At 37.0% G+C, this 19,185-nt stretch overlaps 2 protein-coding genes across 2 annotated transcripts; both read left to right on the forward strand.

The window, feature by feature from the left end:
- Positions 1-5,418: 5,418 nt before the first annotated feature.
- LOC110326651 (olfactory receptor 1078) lies at positions 5,419-6,420 on the forward strand. The gene has a single exon (XM_021205235.1). The coding sequence runs from the start codon at positions 5,466-5,468 to the stop codon at positions 6,393-6,395; it is 930 nt and encodes a 309-aa protein (XP_021060894.1). The 5' UTR covers positions 5,419-5,465; the 3' UTR covers positions 6,396-6,420.
- Positions 6,421-14,875: 8,455 nt separating this feature from the next.
- Positions 14,876-18,602, forward strand: LOC110326590 (olfactory receptor 1078-like). The gene is made up of 2 exons (XM_021205137.1): positions 14,876-15,116; positions 17,660-18,602. The coding sequence occupies exon 2, from the start codon at positions 17,673-17,675 to the stop codon at positions 18,600-18,602; it is 930 nt and encodes a 309-aa protein (XP_021060796.1). The 5' UTR covers positions 14,876-15,116; positions 17,660-17,672.
- Positions 18,603-19,185: the final 583 nt, after the last annotated feature.

Raw genomic sequence — 19,185 nt, forward strand, 5'->3', positions numbered from 1 at the left:
AAAAAAACCTCTGGTTTTTAACTAATGTTAAATTATTAAGAGAGAGAGAGAGAGAGAGAGAGAGAGAGAGAGAGAGAGAGAGAGAGAGAGAGAGACCTTCTTTCCCAGCCTTGGATCCAGGTGAGTCTAAGAACACAGGATATACTGCAGGGAAGGAGAAGAGAAAGGAACCTGAGAACTGAATGGAATCTGAGATCAACTGAGAGCCAGAACCCTAGCTCAGAGTGACCTTGCTGAGCTTGGCTGCACTGTGATTCATTACTTATTCATAATACTTCCCTTGTTATTCTTTTTAGTTAATAATTTTATTCATTAATATTTCAAATTATATCCCCCTTCCCAGTTATCCCTCCAGAAATCCTCCCATTCTATCTCCCTCTCCCCCATTCCCTTTGACTCTATGAGGGTGCTCCTCTACCAACTCATCTACTCCCTACTCACTGCTCTAGTATAACCGTATGCTGGGGCATGAAGGACCAAGGCCTCCTCTCCCATTGATGCCAGATAATGCCATCCTCTGCTACATATGCAGCTGGAGCCATGGGTTCCTCCATGTGTACTCTTTGATTGGTGGTTTAGTCCCTGGGAGCTCTGGGTGGTCCACTTAGTTGATATTATTCTTCCTATGGGGTTGTAATCCTCTTAAGCTCCTTCAGTCCTTCCCTTAGCTCTTCTTCCATTGTGGTCTTTGGGCTCAGCCTGATGGTTGACTGAGTATGTGCTGGTAGAACTTCTAAGGGAACAGCCATACCAAGGTCCTGGCAGGCACTTGTTCACATCAGCAGTAGTGTGGGGTATTGTTGTCTGCAGATTAGATGGATCCCTAGTTGCGGTGGTCTCTGGATGGCCTTTCATTCAGTCTCTGTTCCATTTTTGTCCCTGTCTTTCCTTTGGATAGGAACATTTCTGGGTTGAAAAGTTTGAGATGGGTGGCTGGCCCCATCCCTCAAATGTGGACTGTGCCTATCAACTAGAAGTGGTCTCTACAGCTTCTATCTTCCCTTTGTTGGATTTTTCAGCTAAAGTCATTCCCAACGTGTCTGGTGTCTGGGACTTTCTAGTGGCCATCCCCAGTTTTCCAACCCCTACTGCTACATGTTTCTACTCAGCTTCCTAACACTCTGTACTTCTCTCCTGTCCCTCTCCTGATCCTGCCCACTCCCTTTTCCCTTCCCATCCTTTCTCCCTTCCAGGTTCCTCCCTTCCTTTATGTACTGTGATTGTTTTGTTCTCTGTTCTATGTAGGATTGAAACATCTACACTTTGGTCTTTCTTCTTCTTAAGCTTCATATGGTTTGTGCATTGTATTATGGATATTCTGAGCTTGTGCTAACAAAAGAAATGAGCACTGAACTGATTTATGCAGGATTCATTGTTGACAATGAAATGACAATAACAGAAGCACAAATAGAAAAGGAAACCAGGTACTAGGGAGATAGCCTAGTGTTTAAAGTGCTTGTACAGAAGCATGCAAATCAAAATTTAGATTTTCAGAGCTTATGTAAAAGACAGAAGACAGAATTGGCAGTTCACTTAGCAAGCTGGCTGACAAGATGAGTCATATCAGTAAGCTATGGCTTTGATGGAGAGACCCTACTTCTAAGATTAATATGGAAGAGGGATATAGAATGGTTCCAGACATCAGTCTTAGGCCTACACTCATAGATGCAAACATGAACACACACACACACACACACACACACACACACACACACACACACACACACACACACACCCCACATGCATAGACATACAGAGAGAGAGGGGGGTAGTGGGAAAGAGGAACAGACACGCATATTCCTTCAGTAAAGGAACACAAGCAACCCAAGGCTAAGTAGGGTGTTCTTTATGAAGGGAAATGCAACAAAATGAAACAGTTTTTGTGTTTTAGATCAGACATACTTGACTGTGCTTCTGTGTTGATGAGAAAGAACAGTAAAAGGCTTTTTTTCAAATCTTATTATATAATTTCTTTTTTAAAAAAAAATTTTATTTTATTTATTATATGGAAGTACACTGTAGCTGTCTTCAGACACCAGAAGAGAGAATCAGGTCTTGTTACAGATGGTTGTGAGTCATCATGTGGTTGCTGGGAATTGAATTCATGACTTCCAAAAGAGTAGTCAGTGCTCTGAACTGCTGAATCATCTCTCCAGCCCCATGATATAATTTCTTAAGATAAACTTTTAAAGTAACGTCTTTCACTCTAACTAGAATTTGTCACAGAGAAGAGAATTATATAACAGATGGATCAGTGCAGGTCTTAACGACTTTTGTTGCAGTCGATCAATATCTGTGAGGTTGAACACATTGGAGAGTGTGTTATTCATTTCTTTTCTTTGCTCCTCAGGATCTGTACATGCTCTTTATTTTCACATCCAGTTGTGTACCATATTTTTGTTCTCCAATGCAATATTTCCAATAAAGTGTTGGGTTTACTTTAATACAAACTTTCTTCTTTTCACTTAGTTATTTCATATACAAAGAAATCTAAAGGAATGTGTGGAGGAGAGAACTGACTCCTGAAATTTGTTCTCTGAGTACACACATGGCATGGACATTAATGAGCACAAATACTAAAATAAATTGTCATTTTAAAATTAAGGAAATAAAATTATTGTGGGTTTATTTAACCATTTTTTCACCACTAGTCACTAATTGTTTAAGAAGATAAAGTGTTTTTCAAAAATTTCATTTAAGGGTACAAAATGTAAAGAGCCATTACATTGAATGGAGGTAAAAAAATTAAAGATAAAAGGGTTACTCTAATAGTTCTCACAAAAATGTGGCTTGATGATAGGCAATAGAGAGACAATCAACAGATACTGTGGATAACAAAAGCACAGCCATTCTGTAATTCTAGCCAGAACATTCTTTTTTATTGGTTATTTTATTTATTTACATTTCAAATGGTATCTCCCTTCCCAGTTTCCTCTTCACAAAACCCCTAGCCAACTTCCCTTCTCCAGCTTCTATGAGGGTGCTCCCCTAACTACCCACCCACTCCTGCCTCACTGCTCTAGTATTCCACTATGCTGGGGCATCAACTCTTCACAGAACCAAGGGACTCCCCTCCATTGATGCCAGATAAGGCCGTCCTCTGTAACATATGCAGCTGAAGCCATGGGTCCCTCCATGTGTACTCTTTGATTAATGGTTTAGTCCTTTGGAGCTCTGGGGGCTCTAGTTGGTTGATATTGTTGTCCTTCCTGTGGAGTTGCAAACCCCTTCAGCTCCTTCAGTCCTTTCCCTAACTCCTACATTGGGGTCCTGGTGCCCAGTCTGATGGTTGGCTGCAAGCATCCACTTTTGTACTGGCCAGGCTCTGACAGACCCTCTCAAGAGACAGCTATATTATGCTCTGCCAGCAAGCACTTCTTGGCATCAGCAATAGTGTCTGGGTTTGGTGTCTTTGGATGAGATAAGCCAAAATATTCTTGATGTGAGGCTCTCCTTCACATCATATGACATTTAGCATCTCACTCTTCTGTGTGGCAGACAAAGATGTCTTAAGACAAGGCTCAATGCCCTTTGGGAAACCAAGTCACTCTTGATTGAGAACTACCATTTGAAGCTAAGAAAGTATTTTTCTATTGTGTTATAATAGCAATTTAATAAAAAGGAATATGAGAAACCATCTACAATATGACATATATCTATTATAAAATTTCATGTATACCTTGAAATAAATTACCTGCTTTATAATATTTTATTTCCAGGCCTCTAGTGATATTTTTGTGTGGGGACAAAAAGAAAACTACAAAAGACACTGCAATACACAAAGAAAGTATTTGCCATGGCTTAGCACAAAAAAATGAATACAGTTTATTAATGCAGCTGTATGAAAGATATGAGACATAACTATGGATTTAATATAACATAATTTTGATGGAAAGTAAGAACATATCCTACAGACAGAACCAGCATTCATATACATGAAACTACTATTAATATAGTTCTTCTTTTATGAATGGATTTAAAAATTTTAACTTTTCTGGTTTATTAAGGCATTATCATATTAATTAAACAATTTGACATTTGCTACCATGCATATGATGATTTTTATTGTTTATGGTCATCCAGTCTGCTACTTCTTCCACTTCACAATTTACACAGATACATGTGGAGTGAGTCTCTTGTGTATTGAATTTGGGAGCACAAAAAACATGAAAATAAAAGGGAGGTAATTAGTGTTGTTTTAAAATTTATCTCTGTACTCACGGTGATCTTTAGTATGATGTCTAGCTGCCATGACTCTACAGCATGACTGTGTGGGATACAGTGTGAAAGTTTGTAATAATAAAATCTAGTCATTCAGCATTTATGACTCAAGAATTTTTCATCATTATATTGTGTTAGAATTCCTTAAATTCCTCTGTTATAATTTTTATTAGTTTAAAAAGAAGTGTTTTAAAACATATTGTGAAAAAAATATATGCTGTATTAGAGTATTTACCTTACTACTCTCCACAGCCTGAGAACATGAAACAGAATAATGTCTACTTACAGCTTCTATGTTTTTGAATATCTACATAATCTTTTCAATGTGCATATGTATTTTTGTATGTGGTTTTCTAGAAACCATGAATTTTATTAGTTATAATTCTGATTATTCCTATCACATAAGTCATTCCTATACTGCTGTCTTGCTTTCATTTTATTTATGAAATCACAAACCCTAGGTTTGATCCTCAGACACATTTGTGAGCATTCAAACACAGATAGAGATATCTACAAACATGCACATGGAGAGATACATCTATCTATCTATCTATCTATCTATCTATCTATCTATCTATCTATCTATCTATCTATCTAGGTAGCTCTTTATTCACCACTACCCACACCAAAAAGAAGCTACTCTGTCCCAGGTTAAGAGCAGCACAAATTTATGGATATAAATGTATATGTGTAGAAAGTAGTTTTACGTAACAGTCACTAGGAAAAATAACAGTAGCATATTTTGTACAAGGACCTATAACTCCTCTAGGCGTTTTTTTGTACAATCGTTTTATAGTGTTTACCATGATTTCCTTTCTAAGGAGCAGGCCTTGGATCCTAATTTTTATCAGCAAGTCTTACACAATTGTAGCCTGTGTTGGCAATGAACATATAGCAATCCTTTTGTTTCAACCTCCAGTGTCTAGAGTATAGGCATAGGCATTAGCCTTTAATTAATGCTTGGTGCCTGTAGTATGGTCCCTTCCTATATATTACTAAGTGTTGAAAAGAAAATTCTTATTAAATCTATAATATACATGATCTCTCAGGGAAAAGGGCTCATAGAGGGATAGGAATTCCTCCTAAGTTATAGCACAGAATGTCATAAAAGTATTAGATCCATGACAAAGAGTTTAATTAAGTTATTTGCTAAAAGTATTATTTTTATATCTATGTGAAAAAATATCTATTTGTGTGGAGAATAGCTGTTGTGTTTTCTTTTTATTTCTAGAAAGATTCAACACATGGACTCAAGTAACAGGACAAGAGTTGCAGAATTTCTCCTTCTTGGATTTTTAGAAAACAAAGACCTGCAACCCCTTATTTATGGTCTTTTCCTCTCTATGTACCTTGTTACTGTTGCTGGGAACATGTTAATTATTTTAGCTATCATTTCCAGCCCCCGACTACATACTCCCATGTATTTCTTCCTGTCTAACCTTTCCTTTGTGGACATCTGTTTCATTTCAACTACTGTTCCAAAGATGTTAGTGAACATACAGACCCAAAACAAGGTCATCACCTATGCAGGATGCATTACCCAGATATACTTTTTCTTGCTTTTTGTAGAATTGGACAACTTTTTGCTGACTATCATGGCCTATGATCGTTACGTGGCCATCTGTCACCCCATGCACTACACAGTTATCATGAACTACCAGCTCTGTCGATTTCTGGTTCTACTGTCTTGGATTGTAAGTGTTCTGCATGCCTTATTTCAAAGCTTAATGATGTTGGAGCTGCCCTTCTGCACACAGCCAGAAATCCCACACTTCTTCTGTGAACCTAATCAGGTGATACAACTGACTTGTTCTGATGCATTTCTTAATGACATGGTGATATATTTTACACTTGTGTTGCTGGCTATTGTTCCTCTTGCTGGTGTCTTCTATTCTTACTTCAAGATAGTGTCCTCTATACGTGCAATATCCTCAGTTTATGGGAAGTACAAAGCATTCTCCACCTGTGCATCTCATCTATTGGTCGTCTCTTTATTTTACTGTACAGGCCTAGGAGTGTACCTCAATTCTGCTGCAAACCATAGCTCACAAGCAAATGCAACAGCCTCAGTCACATACACTGTAGTTACCCCTATGATGAATCCTTTCATCTATAGTCTTAGGAATAAAGATGTTAAGAGTGCCCTAAAAAGACTCTTTGTGAGGAAAGTATAAGGAATCCTACCTTCTCCACTTTATGTTCCTCTTAGTTTTATGTCATTTCATTTGTTTTCTCTTTAGTTATTAATAACCTTATGAGGACAGTTTATGGTGCCTATATGCACGTGGCCTTCAACTGGAGCATGAGCAATCTACTAGTCACCACATCTCCAAGGGAGACAGATTCCTAGAGCCTGGAACACTAGTCAGATGGTAGACAAACTTCATTCTGTTTACTTTCTGGAGTTCTTATAATTTGATTTCAAATGTACATGGCAAGCAACTCATTAGATTAAGATTTATGCTCTCAGACTCTCAGAGACTGAGCCACCAACCAAAACACATACCTGGGCTAGACCAAGACCCTTGACATGTATGTAGCAGATGTGCATCTCAGTCTCCATGTGGATACCCCAACAATTGGAGTAGGGGCTATGATTAAAGCTGTTGTCTGTCTGTGGAATCCATTTCCAGACTGGGCTGCAATATCTCACCTTGGTGGGAGAAGATACACCTGCAGAGATTTAATGCACAAGAGTGGGACAATATCTTGGAAGCTCACCCTCTCTGAGGAGAAGGGGATGGGGGAATAAAGAGGGGGGCAGCAATTTGTTTATATAATGAATGTCAATAAATTAATGGAAAAAATTTGCTCTCTGTTATTGAAACAATTTTCCTAGTACCCTCCCCCAAAGTTATTGCTAAATGACACAAGAACCATTTAGAAATACACATTTATATAAAGGATAAATAAACTTTTAAAAACCCATAATTTGTTCTTACAAGTCATATATCTTTATTGAGGAACACTACTTTGTTTCACTATAAATTCAATCATGAGATTAGTTATACATATAAAAATTGCTAAATACGTAAATCATGTAATTATGAGTATATGAAAATTTGCAGTTTTTGTCTTTTGCATATTGTATTCTTTATCTTGTGTTTTTCACGCTCCCATTTTCCATCTCTCTCTCTCTCTCTCTCTCTCTCTCTCTCTCTCTCTCTCTCTCTGTGTGTGTGTGTGTGTGTGTGTGTGTGTGTGTTTCTGTATGCATTTGGGCTCACATATGTCTAGGTGCATATACATATGAGTGTATGTTCGTTTAGATTCCTGAAACTGATGTTAGTAGTCAGACTTATATTTTCTTTCATCTCGTTCACTGTCAGTCAAACCCAGAGCTCTGTAGCCAGGATGCCATGGAGACTCCACCTTCTACTTCTGAGAATAATATTAGAAGCAAGTCATGATGTCCACATGACATTGTTTGGGTTCTGGCAATCCAAATTCAAGTTCTTATATTTGTAGAAAAGACATTTAACTATATTCAGAGGCATTTAACTTAACAATTCAGAGGAATTTAACTTTACAATTAAGAATTTAATTTTTAAATTAATTTAATTTATAATATATAATATATTTACATAATTTCTACTCATTCTTTCTATACATCCTACTATGCATGCCAAGTTCATGGTTCTTATTCTTTATTATATATATATATATATATATATATATATATATTTATATTTATTATTTATTTAATAAATAAATAAATATATATATATATATATATATAATAAAGAATATATATGCAGTATATATCCATGCATAAGAGTATATACTGATCTGCGCTATGGCACGGACCCTGTGTCACAGCTCTCTGCACCCCAATTCTGCCTGGAGATAGCTTGTCTCCAAGGAGTACTGATACACATAAAAATCACAGGATTTCTGACACAACCAGTATCATAGGCTTCGAGGATTGATAAGCTCCAGTCAGTGACAATAAGACCAGTTAACACCAAAGATAACCAGATGTAGAGAGGCAAGTGCAAGAACATAAGCAACAGAAACTAAAGTACTTGGCATCATCAGAACACAGTTGTCCCACCAAAACAACTTCTGGATAACCCAACACACCTGAAAGCAAGATTCTGATTTAAAATCATATCTTAAGATGACAATTGAAGTCTTTAAGAAGGACACAAATAACTCCCTTAAAGAAATACAGAAGAACACAGGTAAACAGATAGAAGCGCATAAAGAGGAAACACAAAAATCTCTTAATTAAATACAGAAAAACACAACCAAACATGTAAAGGAGTTGAACAAAACCATACAGGATCTAAAAACAGAAATAGAAACAATAAATAAATCACAAAGGTAAACAACCATGGAGATGGAAAACCTAGGAAAGAAATGAAGTTACAGATGCAAGCACCACCAACAAAATACAAGAGATAGAAAGAATCATAGGTGTAGAAGATACCATAGAAAATATTGACACAACTGTCAAAGTAAATGCAAAATGAAAAAGCTACTAACACAAAGTATCCAGGAAATCTAGAACGCAATGGAAAGACCAAAGCTAAGGATAATAGGTATAGAAGAGAATGAAGATTCCCAACTCAAAGGGCCAGTAAACATCTTCAACAAAATTATAGAAGAAAACTTCTAACTTAAGAAAGAGATGCTCATAAACATAAAAGAAGCCGAGAGAATCCCAAATAGATTAGACCAGAAAAGAAATTCTTCCCAACACATAATAACCAAAACATCCAATGCACAGAACAAAGAAGGAATATTAAAAGAAGGGAAAAAGGTCAAGTAACATACAAAGGAAGATCTATCAGAATTACACCTAATCTCTCAACACAGACTTTAAAAGCCAGAAGATCTTGGGCAGATGTCCCCGATATCCTAAGAGAACAAAAATGCTAGTCCAGACTAGTACACCCATCAAAATTCTCATTTACAATAGATGGAGAAACCAAGATATTCCATGAGAAAATCAAATTTAAACAATATCTTTCCAAAAATCCAGCCCTAAAAGAATAATAGATGGAAAACTCCAACGTAAGGAGGGAAGGACTCTACACCCAAGAAAAGGCAAGAAATTAATCTTTCAACAAACCAAAAAGAAGATAGCCACACAAATATAATCCCACTTATAACAACAAAAATCATGGGAAGCAAAAAAATCAATGGTACTTAATATCTTTTAACATCAATGGACTCAATTTCCTGATAAAATGATATAGACTAACAGACTGGATATGTATCAGACCAAGATTTTGCTGCATACAGGAAATGCACCTCACTGACAAAATCAGACACTACCTCAGAGTAAAAGGCGGAAAAATAATTTAAAAACAAATGGTTCCCAGAAACAAGCTGGAGTAGCCATTCTAATATCAAATAAAATCTACTTTCAACCGAAAGTTTTCAAAAAAGATGAGGAAAGACACTTCATACTCATCAAAGGAAAGATTTACCAAGATTAACTCTTAATTCTAAACATCTATGCCCCAAATGATAGGGCACTCATATCTCTAAAAGAAACATTACTAAAACTCAAAGCATACATTGAAACTCACAAAATAATAGTGGAAGACTTCACCACTCCACTCTTAACAATGTACTGATCATGGGAACAGAAATTAAACAGAGACAAAGTGAAACTAACAGAAGTTATAAACTAGATGGATTTAACAGATATATTTAGAACATCTCACCCTAAAACAAAAGAATATACCTTCTTCTCAGCACATCTTGGTACCGTCTCCAAAACTGATCAGACATAAAAGAATTCTCAACAGATACAAGAAGATTGAAACATTCCCATGTATCAAAATTAACGAAATCAGAAATGACAATGGAAATTGAGGAAATACCCCCCCCAAACCATCAAATCCTACCCCAAAAAAGCCTATATTCAACAAAACTGGGAAGTCTGGATGAGATGGATAATTTTCTAGACATATACCAGGTACCAAAGTTAAATCAGGATCAGATAAACCCTCAAGTCATTCCCATACCCCCTAAAGAAATAGAAGCTGCCATTAAAAGTCTTCCAAGCAAGAAAAGCCCAGGACTCGATGGTTTTAGTGCAGAATTCTATCATACCTTCAAAGACCTAGTACCCTTACTCTTCGAACTATTGCACAAAATAGAGACAGAAGGAATACTACTTAATTCTTTCTATAAAGCCACAGTCATGCTTATATCTAAATGACTCAAAGACCCAACAAAGAAAGAGAACTTCATGAATATCGATGCAAAAAATACTCAATAAAATTCTAGCAAACTGAATACATGAACACATAGAAATAATCATCCACCATGATCAAGTAGGCTTCATCCCAGGGATGCAGGAATGGTTCAATATACAGAAATTCATCAATATAACCCAATATATAAACAAAGAAAAAAACACATAATCATCTCATTAGATGCTGAAAGAGCTTTTGACAAAATTCAACACCACTTCATGTTAATAATCTGGGAAAGATCAGGATTCAAGGCCCATACCTAAATATAGTAAAAACAATATACAGCAAACCAGTAGCCGACATCAAACTAAATGGAGAGAAACTTGAAGCAATCCCATCAAAATCAGGGACTAGGTAAGGCTGTCCACTCTCTCCCTATCTGTTCAGTATAGTACTTGAATTGCTAGCCAGAGTAATTAGACAACAAAAGGAGGTCAAAGGGTTATAAATTGGAAAGGAAGAAGTCAAAATATCACTCTATCACCCTTTGCAGATGAGTTGTTAGTATACTTAAGTGACCCCATAATTCCACCAGAGAACTCCTTCAGCTGATAACAACTTCAGCAAAGTGCCTGGATACAAAATTAACACAAAGAAGTCAGTAGCCTTCCTCCACTTAAGGATAAATGGGCTGAGGAAGAAATTTGGGGAACAAATCCCCTCATAAAAGTTTTAATGTTTTAGTGTGATTCCAACCAAGCAAGTGAAATATCCGTATGGCAAGAATTTCAAATCTCTGAAGAAGAAATTGAAGACCTTAGAAGATAGAAAGATCTCCTATGCTCAGGATTAACGTAATAAAAATGGCCACTTTACCAAAAGCAATCTACAGATTCAATGCAATTTCCATCAAAATTTCAATTCAATGCTTCATAGAGATAGAAAGGGTAATTCTCAAATTCATTTGGAACAACAAAAATCCAGGATAGTGAAAACTATTCTCAATAAGAGAAATTCTGTAGGAAATAACATCCTTAAACTCAAGGTATACTACAGAGCAATAGTGATTTAAAAATATTCCTGGTACTGGTACAGAGACAGGCAGGTAGATCAGTGGAATTAGAATTGAAGACCCAGAATTAAACCCACACACCTATGGTCACCTGATCATTGATGAAATAGCTAAAACCATACAATGAAAAAAAAGACAATGTATTCAATAAATGGTACTGGCTCAAGTGAAGGAAGGCATGTAAAAGAATGCAAATTGATTCATTCTTTTTTAAAAATATTATTTATTTAATTTATATGAGTACACTGTTGTTGTCTTCAGACACACCAGAAGAAGGCATCAGACCCCATCTTCTGGTTCAAATCTCAAGTTCAAGTGGATCAAGGACCTCCATATAAAACCTGATACACTGAATCTAGTAGAAGAGAAAGTGGAAAAGAACACATTGGCACAGGGGAAATTTTCCAGAACAGAACACCAATGGCCCAGGCTCTAAGATCGACTATAGAGAAATGGGATCTCATAAAACTGAAAAGTTTCTGTGAGGCAAAGGACACTCATCATGGCAAAACAGCAACCTACAGATTGGTAAAACATCTTTACCAATCCTACATCTGATAGAGGGCTAATATCCAAAATATACAAAGAACTCAAGAAGTTAGACTCAGAGAACCAAATAACCCTATCAAAATGGGGTACAGAGCTAAAAAAAAAAAGAATCCTCAACTGAGGAATCTTAAATGGCTGAGAAGAACCTAAGGAAATATTCAATATCCTTAGTCATCTGGGAAGTGCAAGTCAAAATACCCCTGATATTCTACCTCACACCAATAAGAATGGCTAAGATCAAAAACTCAGGTGACAGCAGATGGTTGCAAGGATGTGGAGGAAAAGGAACACTCTCCATTGCTGGTGGGACGGCAAGCTGGTACAACCACTATGGAAATCAGTCTGGCAGTTCCTCAGAAAATTTGACTTAGTACCACCTGAGGACCCAGCTATACCACTCCTGGGCATATATCCAAAAGATGTTCCAACATATAACAAGGAGACAAGCTCCACTAAGCTCATAGCAGCCTTATTTATAATATCCAGAAGTTGAAAACAACCCAACTGTCCCTAATGGATACAGAAATTGTGGTACATTTCATAATGGAGTACTACTCAGCTATTAAAAACGACTTCATTAAATTTGCAAGCAAATGGATGGAACTAGAAAATATTAACCTGAGTGAGGTAACCCAGTCACAAAAGAGCACACATCGTATGTACTCAGTCATAAGTAGGAATCACTAAAAAAGCTTGGAATACTCACAATACAACTCATAGACTATATGAAGCTCAAGAAGGAAGACCAGACTGTGGATGCTGAAAATCCTACCTAGAAAGGGTAAGAAAATAATCAAGAGAGGTGAGGGGGGGAATTTGGTAGGGAAAGAGGAGGGGAAAAGGGAGACAGGATCAGGTGTGCGAGGAGATGGGGGAGATGTACAGAGAGTCAGGAAATTGAACAGAAGTGTGTAGCAGTGGGGGATGGGAAACAGGGGGTAGCCACCAGAAAGTCCCAGGTACCAGGAAAGTAAGAGGATCCCAGAACGCAAATGCATGACATCAGCTGAAATACTAAACAAAGGAGAGAGAGAACCTGTAGAGACCATATTCAGTGGTTAGGCATGCCCCCTGGTTGAGGGATGGGTCCACCCACCCATCTCAAAAATTTTAACCAATACTTGCTCCTGGCTAAAGGAAATACAGAGGCAAAAACTAGAGCAGAGACTTAAGGAAAGGGCATCCAGAGACTGCCTGGGGATCCATCCTATATGCAGTCACCAAACCCAGACACTACTGCTGATGCCTAGAAGTGGTTGCTGACAGGAGCATGTTATAGTTGTCTCCTGAGAGACTCTGACCAATACAGATAAGGATGCTTGCAGCCAACCACAGGACTGAATACAGGGAGCCCAATGGAGGAGTTAGGGGAATGACTGAAGGAGCTGAAGGGTTTGAAACCCCATAGGAAGAATAATATCAACCAACCAGACCTCCCAGAGCTCTCAAGGACTAAACCAACAACCAAAGAGTACACATGGAGGGCCCCATGGCTTCATCTGCTTAGGTAGCAGAGGATGGCCTTATCTTAGCTTCAGTGGAAGGGGAGGCCTTTGGTCCTGTGAAGGGTTGATGCCCCAGTGTAGGGGAATGCTATGGCAGTGAGGTGGAGTGACTGGGTGGGTAGGGGAGGAGCACCTTCATAGAAGCAGGGAGAGAGTGGATGAGAAGTGGATTTTCAGAGGTGAACCTGGAAATGAGGATGACATTTGAAATGTAAATAAATGTAATAACCAATAGAAAAATAAGAATAAAAATTTAAGAGTGTATACCACCTGTGGAGTGCATTTAGTGTTGATCATATGTAGGTGTGTTTATGGCTGAACTATTGTTTGACTTGTCCTTGGAGAAGAATGAGAAAAGGGAGAAGATTTTCTCTCTCTCTCTCTCTCTCTCTCTCTCTATATATATATATATATATATATATATATATATAGATAGATAGATAGATAGATAGATAGATAGATAGATAGATAGATAGATAGATATTTGGCTAGTTTAGAGTACCAGATGTGAATTCTTCTTTATTAAGTAAGATTTAAACCCAATAACTATTGGTTACCTCCAGTATATAAGAGCCACTGTTACATCATTTGGGATATATTGTCACTCTGTTCATTGTTGTGGTTCATAGACTTTACAACTGGGTAGTATTATTGATTGATAGATATTCTTCCTGTACTTTCTATACAACTACAAAACACTCCTGAACCTAAGGCTCAGAGAACATTGTGGAAATGTGGCAAAAAGAATGTAAGAGCCAGATTATCAGGGACTTTGCTTTGAGATCACATCACCTAGTAATGCCAGAAGCTACACCATAAAATATCACTAAAATGGCTTCTCAAATGTGAACTGAACATGGTCGACATAAGTCACTATACCAAACTGGATGGAGGAAAACCCAAGATGTTCCCATTTCACACAAAGAACTATAGGCCATTGAGAAAAACTGAGAATAGAGAAAGTGGACTTCCCCATGGAAAAGCATAATAATTAGATAGCTGGTGTCAAATATTAAGCCCCGAAAACATACATACATACATACATACATACATACATACATACATACATACATACATACATACATACAGGTAGTATTAAGTAGTCTGAACAGGCTATATTTAAGAATATATATGTATATACATATGCTTATATAAATGTAATAACAGCCTCTTTAAAAAGAGACTATGAATTGGAGTGTGAGCAGTGAGGAGGTCAGGTCTCTGGACAGTATGTATGTTTATGGAAAAGGAAGAGGAAAAAAAACACAGATTTACTGGATTGTTACCTGGACCCCAAGGGAAAGTGAATCAGGAGAATCCAGGCCAGTGTCCCACAGGGAAATTGTGAAGTTAGAGAATGACGGAAGCAGAGAAGATTGCGTCTAATGAGGAGATATAGAGAGCCGAAGCTGCCTCCTATGATGACTCTCAGACTGGACAGCACTAGGCTAGATAAGATGTGGGCTATCTCTTGTTGTCTTAAGTCTCAATAGAGAGCAACCCTTATTCCTTCCTGCTTTCTTGTGTGAGGCACAACTTCAGTCTCCACCCTCACCCATCAAAGAAAGACCTTGATCTTCACAGGGATTCCTTCTTCCATAGCCTTGTGTCCAGGTGTGTTGGAGAGCTCAGTAGATACTGCATGGAGGGGAAGAGAATGAATTGTGAGAACACTTATTAGCTGAGAGCTGGGTCCCTAGCCCAGACTGGGCTTGCTGGGCTTGCCTTCTTTGTGGTTCATCATTTATTTAAAATACATTATTTATTTGTTACTATTAATCTGCTCATTATTTGTAAGGGTTTGTAATATTAACCTGAGAAATGAATGTTGAGTTGATTAACACCAGGTTTTTGGCTGACAATGAATTGGTACAAGGCTAAAAATGATTCTAGTGAAAGAGTTTAATCCTGAGAATTTTTAAAATTACATGAAGTTGCTAAACAGGGTATAAGTTATGAAGTGGATTTTTTTTTTAAATCAGACACACTCAATTATGTGTATACCGAGAAGAATGCAGAGAAAGGAATTCTTGAAAAATACCTAGAAATACCTAGCAATAGAAAAGTTCTAAGTGTACTTTTCAATGTGTATTTCCCTTCCCTCTGAGTATCCACATTGAAACTGTTATATGCATATGCCTATCCCATTAGTCCATAATTGTTTCTTTTTTGTGTCTGTTTTCTTTTATCTTGGTTATTTTATTTATTTACATTTCAAATTTTATCCCCATTCCCAGTTTCCCCTCCATAACCACCTTCTGCCCTCCCTCTCCCCATAATTATTTCAACATCACAAGACTGTGTGAGTTTATGTTTATTAGTCATTTTCTTTCTGTGGTGCAAGGCTCTGATAGTCTTTCTTTTGTACACTGAGGCTGGACACTTTTAATTCTGGTTTCCAGTGTTTTCTATCAAGGAAGTATTACTGTATTTTGCTTCATACACTACCTTTTTGCTATATAGCACTTTAACATATGTATTTTACCCTATGTCCATTTTATCCCTTTTCATTACTTTTTTCATATACATGTATTTATGTTTACTTAGAATCAAGGAAGTTAGTAAAATTTAATGCTGTGCTCATTTGTTTGTGAGAAGCTTTAAAAAATAAAAACTCTAGAGTACTACAGTAGGGAAAAATGACATGTCCTATAACTAATTAGTGTGAATAGATCACTAGTAACAAAGGCTCAGGTGCTATGGTGGAGGTAGTGGGAGTTTGTACATGAATAGTTCTCAGAGCTGGGATTTCCTGGACCCATATTTTCCAATATGATTCTTAAAATAAAAAGGGATTACTCATTTAATTCAATCATAGTAGTCAAGGTATCCACTTTGTTCAATGAATGTCTTTATACCAAAATTAATAACAAGCAATAAGCATATATTGTAAATGGGGTTCACCCTCACATTTCTGTCTCAGCTGGGAAACCTCCACATTTGTTGACCTCCTGTGATATCAGTTGTTATTACTTCCCTTTCTCGTTGACATTGGCTCCTGTATGGTGATGAATATCTGGAAAAAAATCACCTTCTTTGGGGTCTTTTTTTTCTAGTTACTATTTCTGACAAGTAAAAATTTCTGAGAAAAGTTCCTGACTCTTTATATCTCCTCCTCTTCGTCCTCCTCCTCCTCTTCCTCCTCCTGTTCATCTCCCCCAACATAATCCTATTCTCCTTCTCCTTCTTCTTCAGTCATAATTATCATCATCATCATCATCATCATCATCATCATCATCATCACTGTCACTTACTTCCTTCTCTTCCTCCTTGCAATTGCTATTTGCATATTGTATAACATGATTGATTTTATTATGATTTATTTGTATATCATACTTTTTGAGTCATTTTAACCAATTTTTTATTTTGTATTTGGAGAGATGGAGATATGGCTGAGCTAATAACGACTGGAATCACAACTAAAAATATTTGTAATGTTCACAGAGAACAGAAGACAACTTGGGGGTGTGCTTTTCTCCTTCTATCATGTTGGTTGAGCCCTTGCTATTGGCCTCAGATTATCAGGCTTTGCAATCTCTGCTTAGATCATCTTCTCTGCCAGCAATGTCTGGTCATCTATGGAAATTAGTATTTCTGGGTGTTGATGGTATGGATTATTGAGACTGCGCTCTGAATGTCCATGTCTTTATACTCCAATGCCTCACATATACTTCTGTGTGCTTACTTATTATACACACCTTTATTCATAAAATCTCCACCATTTTGGTGTCATATTATTACTTATTTTAAAAGGATTTACTGATGTATAATTGCTTTTTATACAGATGAGAAATATTTATTGCCTATAATAGAGTTAATTTGTTTATACAAAATTTTTATACATAAAAATATTAAACTGCTAATTTCTTTATCTAGATGTTTCTGTGTGTCATTGATGTGTGGAGACTTTTGTTTCTCAGCAGTCAATACATATTTCTCAACCTTAAGAGATGATTTCTAATTAAATCTGTTGCATATATAACCTCTTGGGGAAAAAAAACTCAGTGTAAGACAGGGATTCCTAATCAGTAGTAGCACTAGAGATGCCCATGAATAAAATTAGGAAATTTATTTGCTGTAGAATCCAAATTATATTGTTTATTCCTTTTAACAATGCCAATTTTCATGAATATTTCTGATGTTATTTTCTGTCATAGTGATATAAAGCACATGGAGCCAAGAAACAATACTCATATTTTAGAATTTTTTCTATTGGGATTTTCACAGGACCCAAACCTGCAGCCTGTTATATGTGGTCTTTTCCTCTCCATGTACTTGATCACTGTAGTTGGAAACTTGCTCATTATTCTCACCATCATCTCAGATGCCAACTTGCACACACCCATGTACTTTTTTCTCTCTAACCTGTCATTTGTGGATATCTGCTTTGTTTCCACCACTGTCCCAAAAATGCTTGTGAATATTCAAACAGAGAGGAAAACCATTAGCTATGCAGATTGCATCACCCAGATGTACTTTTTTCTGGTTTTTGTGGAATTGGACAACTTCCTCCTGGCTGTAATGGCCTATGACCGTTATGCGGCCATCTGTCATCCACTGCATTACACTGGTATCATGAACCGCAGACTCTGTGGATTTTTGGTTCTTGCATGCTGGATTGTGAGTGTTCTGCATGCCTTGTTACAAAGCATGATGGTGCTGCGGCTGTCCTTCTGCACAGACTTGGAAATCCCACACTTCTTCTGTGAATTGAATCAGGTGGCCCAGCTAACCTGTTCTGACACCTTTCTCAATGATGTGGTCATGTATTTCGCACTTGTTTTATTGGCCATTGTTCCTCTGTTTGGCATCCTTTACTCTTACTCCAAGATAGTGTCCTCCATACGTGCAATGTCCACAGTTCAGGGGAAGTATAAAGCATTTTCCACCTGTGCATCTCATCTCTCCATTGTCTCCTTATTTTACTTCACTGGTCTGGGAGTATACCTCAGTTCTGCAGTAAGTCACAGCTCACAAGCAAGTGCAACAGCTTCTGTGATGTATACAGTGGTGACTCCCATGCTAAACCCTTTCATCTACAGCCTGAGGAATAAAGACGTAAAAGGAGCTCTGAAGAGGCTCTTAGGGGTAAAACTATGAGTGATTTCTTTACCCCAGGGTTGAAGAATTTACTTTTATTGCAGTCATCAAAGCTTCAGAGACAGAAGGTTGGATTCTGAATGTGTTTTATTTATTTTCTTGAGTTTAAATTACTGTAGTCCAATCTTAGTACTCTATAAAAATCTTTATTAAGTGTTCTACTTTGTCAGCATTTGTTCCACTCATTGTCACAACTTCCCAGTTATTCCAAATACCAGACCAGAACTATTTGTAGATGCATTTACCTCGTCTGAAACTTGCCTTTTAAGATATAAGCCAAATATATCTTAAAAGTACATTTTTCTAGCATGGCATATATTAAGTTCACAAATATTTATTTTGTTTTATAGAAAGATGCTCAGGATAATAATAAAAGGTGCATTTAGTATTTAATGTAATTCATAAGCCTTTTGTAGAGGAAATTCTGAGAAAATAGCTTTCTTCTGTATGTAAATTTTATACATAACTACATCGATTGTTTTTTATAACATGGGCTTTAATATATAAGTGTGTTTTATAATCGAAGATTGCAGCCTTTAACAGTTCATCCTTTATATTGATATTTGCATCTATTTGTGGGCTA

The sequence above is a fragment of the Mus pahari genome, chromosome 9 (genome assembly GCF_900095145.1).
Source record: "Mus pahari chromosome 9, PAHARI_EIJ_v1.1, whole genome shotgun sequence".
NCBI lineage: Eukaryota > Metazoa > Chordata > Mammalia > Rodentia > Muridae > Mus > Mus pahari.